This window comes from Sardina pilchardus, chromosome 18 (assembly GCF_963854185.1).
Source record: "Sardina pilchardus chromosome 18, fSarPil1.1, whole genome shotgun sequence".
NCBI lineage: Eukaryota > Metazoa > Chordata > Actinopteri > Clupeiformes > Clupeidae > Sardina > Sardina pilchardus.
In genome coordinates this window covers 1,971,131-1,987,360 of record NC_085011.1, presented here as the reverse complement: position 1 = coordinate 1,987,360, position 16,230 = coordinate 1,971,131, and the positions used below count along the sequence as shown (strand labels likewise).

Here is a 16,230-nt window from a genome sequence, read left to right as displayed (position 1 = left end):
CTCATCTCCTCTCCCCACCTCCTCATCTCCTCACCTCCTCATCTCCTCACCTCCTCATCTCCACACCTCCTCATCTCCTCACCTCCTCCTCTCCCCACCTCCTCATCTCTTCACCTCCTCATCTCTCCTCCTCATCTCCCCATCTCCCCACCTCCTCATCTCCTCACCTCCTCACCTCCTCATCTCCTCACCTCCTCATCTCCTCAACTCCTCATCTCCACACCTCCTCATCTCCTCACCTCCTCCTCTCCACACCTCCTCATCTCCTCATCTCCACACCTCCTCATCTCTTCACCTCCTCATCTCTTCACCTCCTCATCTCCACACCTCCTCATCTCCTCATCTCCTCATCTCCACACCTCCTCATCTCCACACCTCCTCATCTCCACACCTCCTCATCTCCTCACCTCCATGACTCCTCATCTCACCTCCTCTCCCCACCTCCTCATCTCCTCACCTCCTCTCCTCACCTCCATGACTCCTCATCTCACCTCCTCATCGCCTCATCTCCTCATCTCAACTCCTCATCTCCTCACCTCCTCCTCAACTCCCCACCTCCTCATCTCCTCACCTCCATGACTCCTCATCTCACCTCCTCATCTCCTCATCTCACCTCCTCATCTCCTCACCTCCTCCTCAACTCCCCACCACCTCATCTCCTCTCCTCACCTCCATGACTCTTCATCACCTCCTCATCTCCTCACCACCTCATCTCCTCACCACCTCCTCATCTCCCCACCTCCTCATCTCCACACCTCCTCATCTCCTCACCTCCTCATCTCCACACCTCCTCATCTCCTCACCTCCTCTCCCCACCTCCTCATCTACCCACCTCCTCATCTCCACACCTCCTCATCTCCTCACCTCCTCATCTCCACACCTCCTCATCTCCTCACCTCCTCTCCCCACCTCCTCATCTCCACACCTCCTCATCTCCTCACCTCCTCATCTCCACACCTCCTCATCTCCTCTCCCCACCTCCTCATCTCCTCACCTCCTCACCTCCATGACTCCTCATCTCACCTCCTCAACTCCTCATCTCCTCACCTCCATGACTCCTCATCTCACCTCCATGACTCCTCATCTCACCTCCTCTCCTCACCTCCATGACTCCTCATCTCACCTCCTCATCTCCTCATCTCAACTCCTCATCTCCTCACCTCCTCCTCAACTCCCCATCTCCTCACCTCCTCTCCTCACCTCCATGACTCCTCATCTCACCTCCTCATCTCCTCATCTCAACTCCTCATGTCCTCACCTCCTCCTCAACTCCCCACCTCCTCATCTCCTCACCTCCTCCTCAACTCCCCACCACCTCCTCATCTCCTCTCCTCACCTCCATGACTCTTCATCACCTCCTCATCTCCTCACCTCCTCATCACCTCACCTCCTCCTCAACTCCCCACCACCTCATCTCCTCTCCTCACCTCCATGACTCTTCATCACCTCCTCATCTCCTCACCACCTCATCTCCTCACCACCTCCTCATCTCCCCACCTCCTCATCTCCTCACCTGCTCACCTCCATGACTCCTCATCTCACCTCCTCATCTCCTCACCACCTAATTTCCTCACCTCCTCCTCAACTCCCCACCTCCTCATCTCCTCATCTCATCTCTTCACCTCCTCATCTCTCATCTCATCTCCTCCTCATCTCCTCACCTCCTCCTCAACTCCCCACCACCTCATCTCCTCTCCTCACCTCCATGACTCTTCATCACCTCCTCATCTCCTCACCACCTCCTCATCTCCCCACCTCCTCATCTCCTCACCTGCTCACCTCCATGACTCCTCATCTCACCTCCTCATCTCCTCACCACCTAATTTCCTCACCTCCTCCTCAACTCCCCACCTCCTCATCTCCTCATCTCATCTCTTCACCTCCTCATCTCTCATCTCATCTCCTCCTCATCTCCTCACCTCCTCCTCAACTCCCCACCTCCTCATCTCATCTCTTCACCTCCTCATCTCCTCCTCATCTCATCTCTCTTCACCTCCTCATCTCCTCTCCTCATCTCCTCTTTTCTGGGACTGATTCCTCATTCCTCAGATGGGATTTGTAATTGTACCACAAGATTTGTAAAGTTGTAACTGCTATGTTGTGTTAAAATAACACACACACACACACACACACACACACACACACACACACACACACACACACACACCGTATTCAGTTAGTATTATTGAATTATAATTAGACTAGATATGACTTAAATGAAAAACTGAAAGTAGAAATTCCAAATCCCCCAAAAAGTAGATTTGTAGTTCTCCAGTGGTCCAAGTTAGTTATAGAACCTAATAATAATAAAATATAGGCTATTTTTCTTGAAAAATACTCAAACCTATTATTTGATAACCAAAATAGTTGCTCATGAGGAAATAATTGTTAACATACAGTAGGCTAGGCCTAATAGATTTGTTCCCGCCCTTAAAATGCCTTGAGATCAGCTCCTGAATAAATATTTTTTTATTATTTATTTATTTTTATGTCATTTACATTTAAGCACTAGTAGCCTACATGTTTCCAGTCTCAGCCCAAGCCTGAGTTGCAGTAGGCCTAATACAGTGTTTTTCAACCACTGTGCCGTGGCACACTAGTGTGCCGTGGCACATTGTTAGGTGTGCCGTGGGAAATTATCCAATTTCACCTAAGTGGTCTAAAAAAGAGTCAATAGAAATAATTTTCTTTGTGTTCATTTGATTCCTATTCAAGACACTTTGACAAGAATGACTTGAAATCATTAATGCGGGCTACAGATCTTTATTTAATTTCATTTTCCATAAAATTTCATTTTATTTAACATTTTCGGCTGGTGGTGTGCCTCAGCATTTTTTCAAGGAAAAAAGTGTGCCTTGGCTCAAAAGAGGTTGAAAAACACTGGCCTAATATATTGGTGGACTGAATAAACATGTTTTAATTCAATCTATTAATCAAACTAGCTTTCAAAGTGTGCCATACAGGCTGATAGTTTATTATGTATGTAGGAATATTTTAATAAGAGAGTATGAAACTAAGAAGAACGTGATTGGCTGGCTTTATGGGCGCGAAATCAGGATTCTGATGTTGGGATCGAAGAAGGAAACATTCCTTGCGCGCTGCATTCATTCATTAATTCGCTCGCAGAATCGCAGCCTACAACAGCTTCATTACAAAGGTCATTGAACAGGTTGGTGAGGTTGAAATTGTATTTTTTTTTTTAGTTTGTTTGTTTACTATGGTTTAACCAAAATGCTTACAATGTCGAGCTAACCGTTAACTAACTTTGACTGGGCATTAGTTGATCTAAAATAATTTTAAAGTCGGAGAGTAGACGACGGGCTCTGGTTAAGCTAGCTGCTAATCGTGTTATGTCCCCTGGTCCGAATTTGGTGGTGTTAGCCTCATACTATCAGACTTTGAAGTAGATGAGTTTTTGTATAAAAGTTCTGTTGAAATTTTTTTTGCTCTCAAGTTATAGCAAACTTGAACAGAGTGGCATTAACTTACGTTAGAGTTTTCAACTGAAACTTTCTTCAACTTCTGCGTGGGTTTAGAATGCTGCTAGTTTTCTGAGGAGAAAGTGCAAACATGAATGCTAGCTGTAGAGCTAACGTTCGTTAAAGGCTGCTTAGCTCTAGCAGCTAGCCGCTATGTCTAAGAAAGTGTCCATAGGATTTTTCCAAACGTCAACGTCCCTGAAGTAATATTTGAACACCTAACAATATTTCATTTTAGACTGTTGAGATTGGGCATTTGACGAAGTTGAAGGACACTTTAGGGAATTCTTAAAACGTATTTTATTATATAACCTTTACTTAGTTTTGTCGTATAATTGTGCCCATATTGTACTATCTAATGTTTTTTTCTCACCAGCTTTTCACCTATGACAGCAGTCTGCGAGACATACATTCAAACATGAGTTCTTCATCTGATGAGGTAGATTAAAGCAGTCTTCTTGATTAGCAAGTTTGTGTCATTCATCTCTTTCTGCAATCATGCACTCAGTTACTCTCAAGTCAAGTGTACTTATAGAGCACATTTCATACATAGAGGTAATTCAATGTGCTTTACATAAACAAAAACAAACAGTAATAACAAATAAAAACATATTTGTCACACACACACACACACACACACACACATGCAGTCTCTGCTGCTTTTCTCTTTGTCATATGTGGTTCCATCCTAGGAGAGTTTTGCGGGCCTCAGAGTCCACTTTACCCAGACGGAGTGGGCTCAGCTGGCCAAATGTGAGAAGGTGCGCTACAGCAACATGAAGAGGAACCACCTGTTCATGCTGTCCATAGGTAGTGATTACATTACATCACAGTAATACTTTTAAACCAGAGCTGTACTGAGCTTTCAAGACACTCTAAAGAGTCGTGTAGAGGTTTGTTTGCCTTAACATAGCGTTTCCAAAATCATTTTGATGGCATGTGGCACATGGGGCTGCGTGGGGGGGGAGGTGTTCTTGTCCAAACTTGCTTGATCATTTTTTTCACCTGTCTCTATTGGAGCTGGGCGAGTGTGCCATAGCCTGAAAGTTGTCGGTTCAATTCCCGGCTTCACTTAACCCCAAGTTGCTCCAGGGACAATGTAATGGCAATGAAATCCCTTGTAATATAGTTGACATATAGTTGACATATGTAAGCCACTTTGGATGTAAAATGTGTCTGCTAAATGTAATGTAATATTATCTCTCTCTCTCTCTCTCTCTCTCTCTCTCTCTCTCTCTCTCGCTCTCTCGCTCTCTCTGTTTCTTTCTTCCTCCTCAGGTCTGTCCTCTCCTCCTCCTGCCTTCATGCGACGGGGACGGAAGGGGGCATCGGCCAGACCACCCCCTCCTGATAGCAGCGACTCAGAGGAGGAGTGGACACCCAGTCTGGAGAGGAGGCCTCCAGGTCAACACACACACACACACACACACACACAGTCTGGAGAGGAGGCCTCCAGACGTCCATGATATTGTTGTGCTAATGTTTTAGTTTTGTTGTTGCCATCATGCCATGTTTGAAACAGCTGATTCTGTCCTCTCCAGCTCCTCGTGCCTTCAGAGCTCCTGTGAGACGCCCTCAGCCCTCCACTGCTGCCCTAACAGCTCAGGTGAACACTGAGGCCTCTCTGGACAAGCTAATAAATAAATATAGACGATAGATTAGAAATAGGAAAATCATTAAGGGGGGGGGGTGATGGTGATTAAGGGCATACACTTGCCTGCGTCTCTTTCCTTTGCCTGTGTTAGTTTGTTGTTTCTTCTCCATGATACAGCCAAGCAGTCAGATGACTTCACAACAGATCAGCAATTGCAACAATGCTTCTCAGACAGTCAAAAAAGGCAGTCAGACTTCTCAGCCAATCAGAAATACAAACCGCAGCTCTCAACCAATCAACAGCAGTGCGCAGTGTCCTCAGGCCTTAGAAGCAGATCCCACAGAACAGGCTATGGAGAAAGAGGAGGAAAAACAGGTCTCATACACATACACAAAACATACACATTCACTCACACACACTGGAGCTTCAGTACTGGAGGGCAGGACTGTATTAGCCTGGATACTAAACTCTGTGACTTCGCAGAGAGTCTGGCCTAGCTCCATTGGCAACGTTTATTTCCTGGTTGGTGAACGCTTGTCTGTAGTTTGAGATCATTGGAGTTCCTTTAAACCAATTACTAACGTTTGGTAATAACGTATGTTAACCAGAGGGGGGACAACGATGACGATAGGCTGGCAACATAAACGTAATCGCTCTCAGGAACGCACTCTGTTCGCTGGTTGGTTGGGCGTCCTGAAGCCGAAGTGAATGAGGGCGGATCAAGCCATTCCAGACGGAGTACTGTAGGGAAAATAAATTGAGCGAAAGTACATAGACAGGCGGGAGCCAGGCTGGGACTGTATATGCAGACCTGCAAACTTGTCGCTTTTCGGCGACAATCGCCGTTTTCTTGGTCAATTGGGTCATTCACGTGAATCGTGCAGAACCGGAGAGTTTTTATTTGGGGGGGGGGGGGGGGGGGGGGGGTGGTGAAGGCTGCCCTTAATCTTTATGTAACGCGGGCTAGAATTGCGAAACATTATTGGCTAATTCTTCTAATTGAATTCTCTGGGCCAATCGGAGTCTTAGCACTTGCTTCAGAATCTTGAACGCAGCGCCAAGTTGACGTTTGGATAAGACGCCTGGCTACCGCGCGAGTCATTTTTGTCAGGGACGACACCGCGTTCGGTTCACAAATATGAACGTAGAGGTAAAACGGCCCCTTCTAAGTGCATTTATTTTTTGGACCGAACACCGTGGAGTCCATTATCCCACTTATTCCACTGTTACCTGTTTTGTGTTAATTTCCTGGTATGATGTAAACGTTTAAACAGAGACGGTGTAACAATCTTTGGTTTAAATCGCTAAAAATATGTTGTCTTGTTAGTAGAACTAGGCTACTTCTTTCCACCACATATCAACTCATTTCTAAACTTGCAATACAAACTTCCGTTGCTAGTTCTAAATGGATGATTGCTATGGCCAAAAGCCAGTCAGTTCTATCTCTTTTCTATTAACCATTAGCTTTGAAACATCGCTATTTTAATTGCCCTATATGCCATCCAACTAGCTAAAATCAACCACCGTCATGTGCGACAATGTTATTCTGAACGTCTACAGCTTGGATGCAACGTGACCGTTCATTTAAACTTCACAACGAGTTTGCCAAATGAATAGGCTATTCCAGTGTGATAAGGCCAACAAATTGGATCTAGGTCATAGGTGTGCAAATAACGTTTAATGCACCCTCTGTAGAACGCAGGACGCGCATTGATTTGCATTGAGCTCAATGAGCATCAAACAGACTAATAGGCTAACTGGAAAAAACACCATGCAATATCTAGCTATGGTGAAGAAGAGTATGTGATGATGTGGGGCTATTTTAATTCCTAAGGCCAAGGGAACTTTATCAGGATGCATAGTATCCTGGATCCATGAAATAGCTGGCCTTTAAAAATAAAAACATAGGCATATAAAAAAAATCATCCTGCACCTATGGGAATTGACATAGGGGTCAAAACAGGCCTACGTACTGTATGCCCCCTGTATTTAAGTAAGAAAATGTATTTATTTACGATACATTCTTCATTTTTTGAAGAAAATCCTTGATTTTTACTCATTTTTTTAATTAAGGCATGAAGATGATTTTCTATTCCTCTTTTTAGTCAAGCATGGGTTCAAATACTCTCCCCTGTGTGTGTGTATGTGTGTGTGTGCTTGTGTTTACATCATACATGTGTTGTATATAATAATATATATAGTAATACATAACAAAACAAGCAGTTTATATCCCCCCCCCCACCCCCGCCGCACCGTCGGACACTGTCACCTTTTTTACGCTGAGGGGTTTGCAGGTCTGATATGGCAAAATAAGCAAACACACATCACTCAACACAATTGAGGCAAATTAATGGATGTGTTTTTTTCTTTAATGCTATGATAGTCAAAAAAGGAAGTTTGTTTGGTGCTGCTGTTTCTCAGGTCCCTGTTTACCCAGAGCAGGTTAGAGAGGGAGGCTGTGTGGAGACTGTGGATGGACAGGCAGGGACAGAGCAAGACCCTGCAGCAAAGAGAGCTGGTGAGAGGGTTTAGAGGACAGATCTACAGTTTACAGTTTGTATGAACAGCAAGGGCAAACAAGTTTGTGTGTGTGTGTGTCAGATTTGTCAAAAGGAGAGTGGTTAAAACAACAGCATAATAAGATGGGGAGTTACAGACGTGGAGGCAGTCTGCGGAACAGACCTAGATTGAGCTACACTGAGGAAGACGAGCCAAAGGATGAAGATTACCTGTGTGAGCCGACATTCTTTTTCAAGATCCTTTTTGATAGCCTGCCGTTCTGTGACGTATTTCACTGTAGTGTGTCTGTATACACACCATCATTCATTGCTCATATTTCAATATGTTAGTCCTATTCTTCTCTGCATTGACACCTATGTATTTGTACAGTCTGTATATTGCGCCGAGTACCTCTTGTCTCAAACCCAAGTTAGGGATGGGCGATAAGGCCTAAAATCTATATTGCGATATACATTGCAGCCTATTGCGATAACGATATATATTGCGATATAAAGATTATAATAAAACCATTTCAGAACAGTTTACGTATACGATAATGAAAGACCGATTTGGGGTTTTCATAAGCTGTAAGCCATAATCATCAAAATTGTAATACTTAAAGGCTTAAAATATCTCACTTTGCATGTAATGAGTCTAATAGCCAATTAGTTTCACCTTTTAAGTTGAATTACTGAGATAAATGAACTTTTGTAGCCTGGTTGTACCATACCCTCGTACTAATATCGTACAGTAACGGTGTAGGGAAATGAAAATTGAGCAGAAGCTTACGTATGGTTATGCCAGGCTAGAACTTTTGCACAATATTCTAATTTTCTTAGTTTATAGTCTACCTTGGAACACCAGAGTATAACATTATAAAAGAGAAAATACTACATTTCTGATATTCATGACAGCACACTTTGCATATTATAGCCATTCATAATACAACTCCACCTCTTTAATTCAGATGTCTCTGGATTAAGCCTTAAAAGACTGTAAACAAAGTAGCATATGGCTATCATATCGTCTAGGCTACTGGTTGGACTGTTCCGTTTCCAAACGTGTAGGACTATTTTGAAGGTTTCAAGGTAGGCTGATACTTTTTCTCCTTGGGACAGGCCCTTTTTAGTTCGAAAACACTACTGGTATTGAGACGATCAGTCAAATTGAATGCAATTGTTTAAATCAAATATGTGTAGCATGATGCTAACCGGATTTTACATTAACAATAATTAGCTAGTCGTCTTCTATGCGTCATTGCTTTCAAGATTGTGAATGTTTTATTTGGATTGTGCATGTCAAGGGGCGGGTGTCCATTGAGCGCGCATGACGGAGGGAGAGAGAGAGAGAGGAAGAGGGAGAAAAAGCGGGTCAAGGAAGGAGAGGGGGGTTTATTTCTATTCTTTGATTAAATTGCCCACCTAGCTTACAACTAAAACTTGCTAAAGAAATGGATACTTTCACCCGAGCAGCGTCAGGTGCACCACTGCGACTTAAAAATTTTTTCAGTTGCACCAGAGAGGGTTAAACCGGATCTTTTGGTTGCACTCTTAAAAAGTTTGGGAGCTGGAGCCCTGAATTTCGTCATCAACATGCATACCGCGATAGTGCAATATAACTGAAATCTCTATCACAGGCCAGTTTTATATCGTTTATACTGCCCATTACTAACCCAAGTGTACTTTATGATGGTGTAATGGTATGATGCTGCTCTTGTATACTTTATGATGGTGTAATGGTATGATGTTGCAATGGTGTCACATCAGGAGTGCAATAACCAATGTGTCAGGTACAGCAGCTCCTCAAAGGTTAATCTGCTCACTACTTCACCATCAGCCATGTTGAAATGTTATCACGCTATTCTGTTTTATAACGGAAGGATTTAGGTTGCATCACACTGTAAATGAATGACCTCAGATTTGTACCTTTTCTCTGCAGACTGCGAGGACTGCGAGTCTTTCTACATTGATGAGTGTGGGGTCCACGGCCCCCCAAACCTCATCCCTGACACCCCAGCTCCAGTAGGGGTCCCAGACCGAGCCAGGCTCACCCTGCCACCCGGCTTGGAGGTCAGAACATCCAACATCCCACATGCTGGTCTGGGGGTGTTCAACCAGGGCCAGGCGGTACCCACAGGGGCCCATTTTGGCCCCTATGAGGGGGAGGTGACCGACAAGGACGAGGCCATAGAGAGCGGATACTCCTGGGTGGTGAGTGAACTACGTTAAAAATTAGAGATGCACCGATTGCAAGTTTTTGGCCGATTCCGATTTCCGATTTTTCATCGAGTTTGACCGGCCGATACCGATTTTAGCCGATTCCGATTTAATTTCTTCTAACCACTTTACAGCACAAACAAAGAGTTATTTTCTAGCCTATATTTTTTTTAATACAACATGTTAGAAATGTAATCAACTTATCAATGGCTGGTAGAAAAATGTGAATAGACAGATTCTTCTTCAAGTCTTCTTCAGCTGCAGTAATCCCAGTGTGGGACATTCATTTCACACATGTAGAAATGCACTAGGAACACTATTTATTTTCTTCTCACATCCATATGCAATATCCAACTGTACATATCTTCAGAATACTGATAACTGAAGTTAGTGCAACATAGGCTGAGATGTTGGAAAATGACAACAAAAAAAAATAATTTTGAGAAGCCTTGAAACACAGCAAATGACTTACATTCTCAGTCCACACTCTTCTTTGAACTTTCGCGATTGCTTGCGGATACTAAGGAAGTGTCCATATTTGGATGGCATAACGTCATGCAGGAGCTTTCCAACGACACCACGCATGATATGTTTTGTATCACGGTCGCGGTAGTTTATGACACGTTAGAATGCTAACTTTTGGCGAATTTAGAAGAAATATACAGGCGTGATCAGACAAAAGGTAATGAAATAAACCTCTAAATGTGTAAATCGGACTTAGTTGTTGTAGTAGTGTGAAAGAATACATGATAAGTTGGCAAACCGAAGCAAAACTATGTTTATTCCTGCCGTGCTATGTCGCTGCTTATTGATAGCGCTTGTGGTTCAGCTGTGGGCACGCAATTAGCGGCAAGGACTGGCTTTGATGAGCGCTGTAACCTGAAGTGACAGCTTAGTATAGTAAATTCCACGCAATATGGCAAAGCACAGCGTTCGCTGCATAGAAAAACTCAGTATTAGCGCTTTATCCAGCCCTGACTGTTGGCCTAGCTTCATCAAACTTTGCAAACTCAGCTGTGTGAGTGTGATGTTGTTACAAGTACGTGCGAGTGCATTTGACCGGCATAAAATCGGCATGTCTCAGACTGACCGGCCGGTCGCCGGTCGTGGCCGATCACGTGAAAATCGGCCGATTCCAATCGGCGGCCGATCGATCGGTGCATCTCTATTAAAAATGAGAGGTCGGGTGGGGAGTGACACATTTGCATCTGTGCATCCTTTATCTTCCCCTTTCACATAATGAAGTCTGTTTCCTCTACAGTTTTTACAAAAACACAATATAGCCCCCAAAAACTAGCCCCACCTTTCTTCCTTCCAATTTGAGAATATCACATGGTCCATACATATTAAAACTGGTGACTGTTGAAATGTTCCCACAGATATACAAGAGTCGGCACACAGATGAGTACGTCGACGCCAAGAGAGAAACTCACTCCAACTGGATGAGGTTACGACCTCCTTTACCACTCCTAATGCTCTCACTTGTTGGTGTAGTCCTTTTATTTGTTGGTGTAGTCTGCTGTCCCATTCAAATACACATTCAGTGAATTGCATCTCAGTTTTCTAGCGTTCCGATGTGACAACATAAAACATTCCAGCCAACATGTTGCCTCAGGAGCACTGTCAAATCTGTCTCTGTTTTTCTGCAGTTCCCATTCTATTCTTCTGACGACATGTCAGTGATATAAACTATTTATTTCACCAACAGCTTTAGATACTGTGTTGTGTAACTGAAAATATCTCATTTGTCCATCAGGTATGTGAACTGTGCTCGTGATGGTGAGGAGCAGAACCTGGTGGCGTTTCAGTACAGAGGGGGGATTTTGTACCGCTGCTGCAAGCCAATGGTCCCAGGAGAGGAGCTGCTCGTCTGGTATGGAGAGGACTACGCCAGAGACCTGGGCATCAGCTTCGACTACCTGTGGGACATCAAGAGCAGCGGCCAAGGTAACAGCAGCAGCACAGTCAATGCAAACTGTTATTCACTGACAAACACAACGTATAGTTCACTAACTTTTAATGACCACTGTCACGAACACTCATACATGAAATGCACCATCAACATCCGTTCCTACACAAAAGTCCCTAGGTGTTCCCGTCACAATAAAAGTCCCTAGGTGATTTAATAGAAAATACAACATGTTATATTTCAGTTAACACAAACAACTTACCCTCATCTGCTGTGAACACAAAGAAGCTCATAAGTGCCATCTAGCCCTGCCTCGTCTACTGAGATCACAGCGCCCTGCTTACAACAGAGGGTTAGATGAGGTCACCACCATTGTACTCAGCTACTCTCATATTAGTGTTTCTGCGGGAGGTTTTTCCAGCAGCGGTACTGTTACGTGCTGGCAGTGGCTAGCCAAGCCATGCTAGGTGGGGTCTAAGATATCTTAGAAGGCAGCGAAAATCGAGCCTATGAGAGGCTCCATGAGGACAATACAATTTAGCTGTTGTGCTTTCACATTGTGCAAATAAATGTTATGATATGATATTACTGATCATGTGAAGATTTTGGCTGTGGCGCTCAAAACCTAGCAGTGGTGCTGCTCTGCTGTTGAATACATTGTAGGGGACACACTGCATTGGGCCCAGAATTTTACACTTAGCAAACATCTCAGCTTAACCTGTTGTGAAAGTATTTGAATGTAAATGTGATGTAAAGTGCTGGTTAATAAGCAGTTATATTCCACATACAACTGAAGAACATGAAACCCTGATGAGTATCCTGTGTCTGTAATAAGGTTATGTTATTGTTCGTAAATAAATTTGAAGATGTGTCCGTAAGGATTATTTGAGAGATTATTGAAATGATGTTTACGGTTTCATGTTTATGTTTACCTTTTTGTTTCTTTTTTGTTTTTATTTTTTCTCTTTCAGAGGTGGCAGCGTCTCAGGTGTTCTCCTGCTCCCTGTGTCCGTTCGCCTACACGGCTCAACTCTACCTGCACAAGCACATCAAGAGGTGCCACGTGGACGAGTACGTGCGCCTGCTGAGGTCTGGGGAGATCCGATCAGAGACACTGGCACCCTCCACAATCAGCGGCAGCAACCACAACACACAACACAACTCAGCAACCAGTGAAGTTTCACATCCCCATTCAAAACAGAAAGGACCAATTGACCAGAGAGGTCACCCCTGCGCTCAGTGTGGCAAGAGCTTCACTACAGAGGGAAATCTCAAACGACACCAGCGCACTCACACAGGAGAGAGGCCGTACCACTGCACTCAGTGTGGCAAGAGCTTTACACAAGAGGGACATCTCAAACTACACCAGCGCACTCACACAGGAGAGAGGCCGTACCACTGCACTCAGTGTGGCAAGAGCTTCACTACAGAGGGAGATCTCAAACGACACCAGCGCACTCACACAGGAGAGAGGCCGTACCACTGCACTCAGTGTGGCAAGAGCTTCACTAAAGGGAGTAATTTCAAACAACACCAGCGCACTCACACAGGAGAGAGGCCGTACCACTGCACTCAGTGTGGCCAGAGCTTCACACGAGACGGAAGTCTCAAACGACACCAGCGCACTCACACAGGAGAGAGGCCGTACCACTGCACTCAGTGTGGCAAGAGCTTCACTACAGAGGCACATCTCAAACGACACCAGCGCACTCACACAGGAGAGAGGCCGTACCACTGCACTCAGTGTGGCAAGAGCTTCACTTGTTCAAGGTCATTAAAGACACATCAGTGCACTCACTGGAAAGAGCATTAACTTTACTCTTGGTTAAACAAGATGTTTTTTGAGAAAAAACGTCTTATTTCCAGAAAGAACAGTACCAGCATTACCAACGGTAATGATAACAAATGATTTATTTTTTCCAATTATTTTCTTAGTTTGAGAACATACACAGTTTTAAAGAATTTGAACTCCAGTATACTTCTATATATTCTGTTATGGCTTCATATGACCAACAGTCTTGAATGTTTTTTTAATTGTTTTTAATGCTGAAAGATAATTATGTTTTAAGGGCATGTGAATACATTGTGTGTACAGTATGTTGTGTATGTATTGAAAATCTATATTAATGAATTGTATTTAATGTTTTTAGTCTACATGAAGGAATTCCATGTACATTTTGGTGATATACGTAAACACCAAGGCGATCAAATCTCACAGGAAAGCAGGGATAGTATAGCTTTATTATTGATTCACATTGCATGTATACGGAGGTCTATAGTAACCCATTAGCAAACAAGCAGAACTGCGGACAATTATACTTAACGTTCCCTTCATGTAAAATGTACAGAGCTGGCATTGGGGGAGTTCCTGATCTGTTCAAAGTCTTAAATTGTACATCAATTATTATTGTAATGAATAAAGAATAAAAGATGTCTTAGATGTGTCTCACTAATCATAACACATTGTACACAACTTACATAAACACAAACAAATAGCAGTCAAGTGGGGGCAGCCGTGGTGTACTGGTTAGCGCATCGGGCTTGTAACCGGAGGGTTGCCGGTTCGATCCCCGACCAGTCCACCACGGCTGAAGTGCCCTTGAGCAAGGCACCTAACCCCTCACTGCTCCCCGAGCGCCGCTGGTTGGGCAGGCAGCTCACTGCTCTGGATTGTGTGATTCACCTCACTGTGTGTTCACTGTGTGCTGTGTGTTCACTAATTCGGTTAAATTGGGTTAAATGCAGAGAACTGAATTTCCCTCACGGGATCAAAAAAAGTATATATTCTATTCTAAGAGCAACACCTGAGAAGTCGGGATGGATGGATTAGCTGCCTTCATAGTCAGTGGCACCTGTTGCAGTAATATCTGAAACAAAATCTCTAAAATCTGATATGTTTACTTTGGAAATAACTGATTCTAGTAACATGCAAAAAGTGGTAGCTACTGCATGCCGAGTTCTAGTGCTATTGCTGTGTTCAGAGGGTTGTCTCGCTCCACCAACACCATTAGAAATGTGCTGGTCTGGTCTGTGCTGTGTTGAACACCTTGACTCTGGGGCTGGTGGCCTGTCTGTTAATCCCAACACTGGCGCCGTCTACCTGCGTCGTTCTTCCATTTTTTTAAACTATCAGAGGCATGGACTACAGAGTGGAAGACCACCAAATACAGGAACTGCCTGGCTGCTGGATGGACACTTGTCACTGCAAACTGCACACACACACACACGCACACCTCAGACTGTGGTCCCCTTCTTCACGGTTTAAATAATGTTCCGCTGGTGTGGGAATTACTCCCTCCTACACGCCTACAGGAATTATTCTCACCAGCAATTATATGAACCCACCTATAGGAATTATACTCATTTGTAGGAATTCTACTCACAAATCTACAGGAATTCTACTCACCCATAGAAATGATACTCACACACCATGTAGGCTGCTACTGTGTAGTCCTCAGGTCTATCATGTGAAGGGCACACACTCCTGTGAAAATAATCTGCTGATGTCCACACAGACGCTCTTCAGGTGGTCGGCGATCAGCAGAGTTCATCTGTGAGATCCCAGAAAGAGCCGGTTGGGATCCAGTACATCTGTTTCCACTGCGGTGTTCTAAATGTCCTCTTCATCAACTCGTAACATTTTATAAATAGTTGTTTTATAAGACAGTTGTCGGGTTGTTATGATACAGAGCGGGTGCTAATGTTAGTGCTGCTAGTGCTGCTGGTGTTTGATCTTCAGATGGGCGTCCACAGCCGTTAGTACTGTGCATTAGTACTGTACACTACTTACATGGCACTGTTGGAACAGGTCTTGGTGAAGTATTTCTACACACACACACAACACACATACACTGAAGTATTTCTATACATGCACACACACAGTGAAGTATTTCTACACACACACAGACACAGTGAAGTATTTCTATACATACACACACACACAGTGAAGTATTTCTACACACACAGTTAAGTATTATTTCTATACACACACATACATGGTTACGTATTTCTATACATACACACACACACAGTGAAGTATTTCTACACACACACACACACAGTGAAGTATTTCTATAGATGCACACACACACATACAGTGAAGTATTTCTATACATACAGTACACATACACACACACACACACACAGTGAAGTATTTCTATACATGCACACACACACACACAGTTAAGTATTTCTATACACACAGACGGTTAAGTATTTCTACACATAGACACACACACACACACACACACACAAGTTTCATCACCAGACACACAGACACACATCTTACACACACGGAATCAAACAGGTATCAACACGCTAAGGGGTTACAGAGCTGCAAAACACACACACTCTGACTGGGAGATAGAAACACACATACTGTACACACACACACACACACTGTATGTATTTCATTTGGTTTTGTGTTGCCATGGTGGAAAGTCTTGTATTGTTTTTCCTCAGGTGACGGCGCTGCACAGGTATCTCTTGAAGGCTGTGTGTCCTCATGGCGGTGGAGAGAGAGTGCTTCATCTT

The 16,230-nt window shown here is 43.9% G+C and overlaps 2 protein-coding genes across 2 annotated transcripts; both read left to right on the top strand.

Annotated features, from left to right (window-relative positions):
* Positions 1-3,858: 3,858 nt before the first annotated feature.
* LOC134064374 (histone-lysine N-methyltransferase PRDM9-like) lies at positions 3,859-5,570 on the top strand. Its single transcript, XM_062520293.1, has 6 exons — positions 3,859-3,918; positions 4,172-4,289; positions 4,758-4,883; positions 5,021-5,085; positions 5,251-5,257; positions 5,557-5,570. The coding sequence occupies exons 1-6, from the start codon at positions 3,898-3,900 to the stop codon at positions 5,568-5,570; spliced, it is 351 nt and encodes a 116-aa protein (XP_062376277.1). The 5' UTR covers positions 3,859-3,897.
* A 1,927-nt stretch (positions 5,571-7,497) lies between these two features.
* Positions 7,498-13,665, top strand: LOC134064373 (histone-lysine N-methyltransferase PRDM9). Its single transcript, XM_062520291.1, has 6 exons — positions 7,498-7,591; positions 7,675-7,806; positions 9,511-9,782; positions 11,168-11,235; positions 11,545-11,735; positions 12,669-13,665. Exons 2-6 carry the CDS (start codon positions 7,716-7,718, stop codon positions 13,508-13,510), a joined length of 1,464 nt encoding a protein of 487 aa, XP_062376275.1. The 5' UTR covers positions 7,498-7,591; positions 7,675-7,715; the 3' UTR covers positions 13,511-13,665.
* The last annotated feature ends 2,565 nt before the right edge of the window (positions 13,666-16,230 follow it).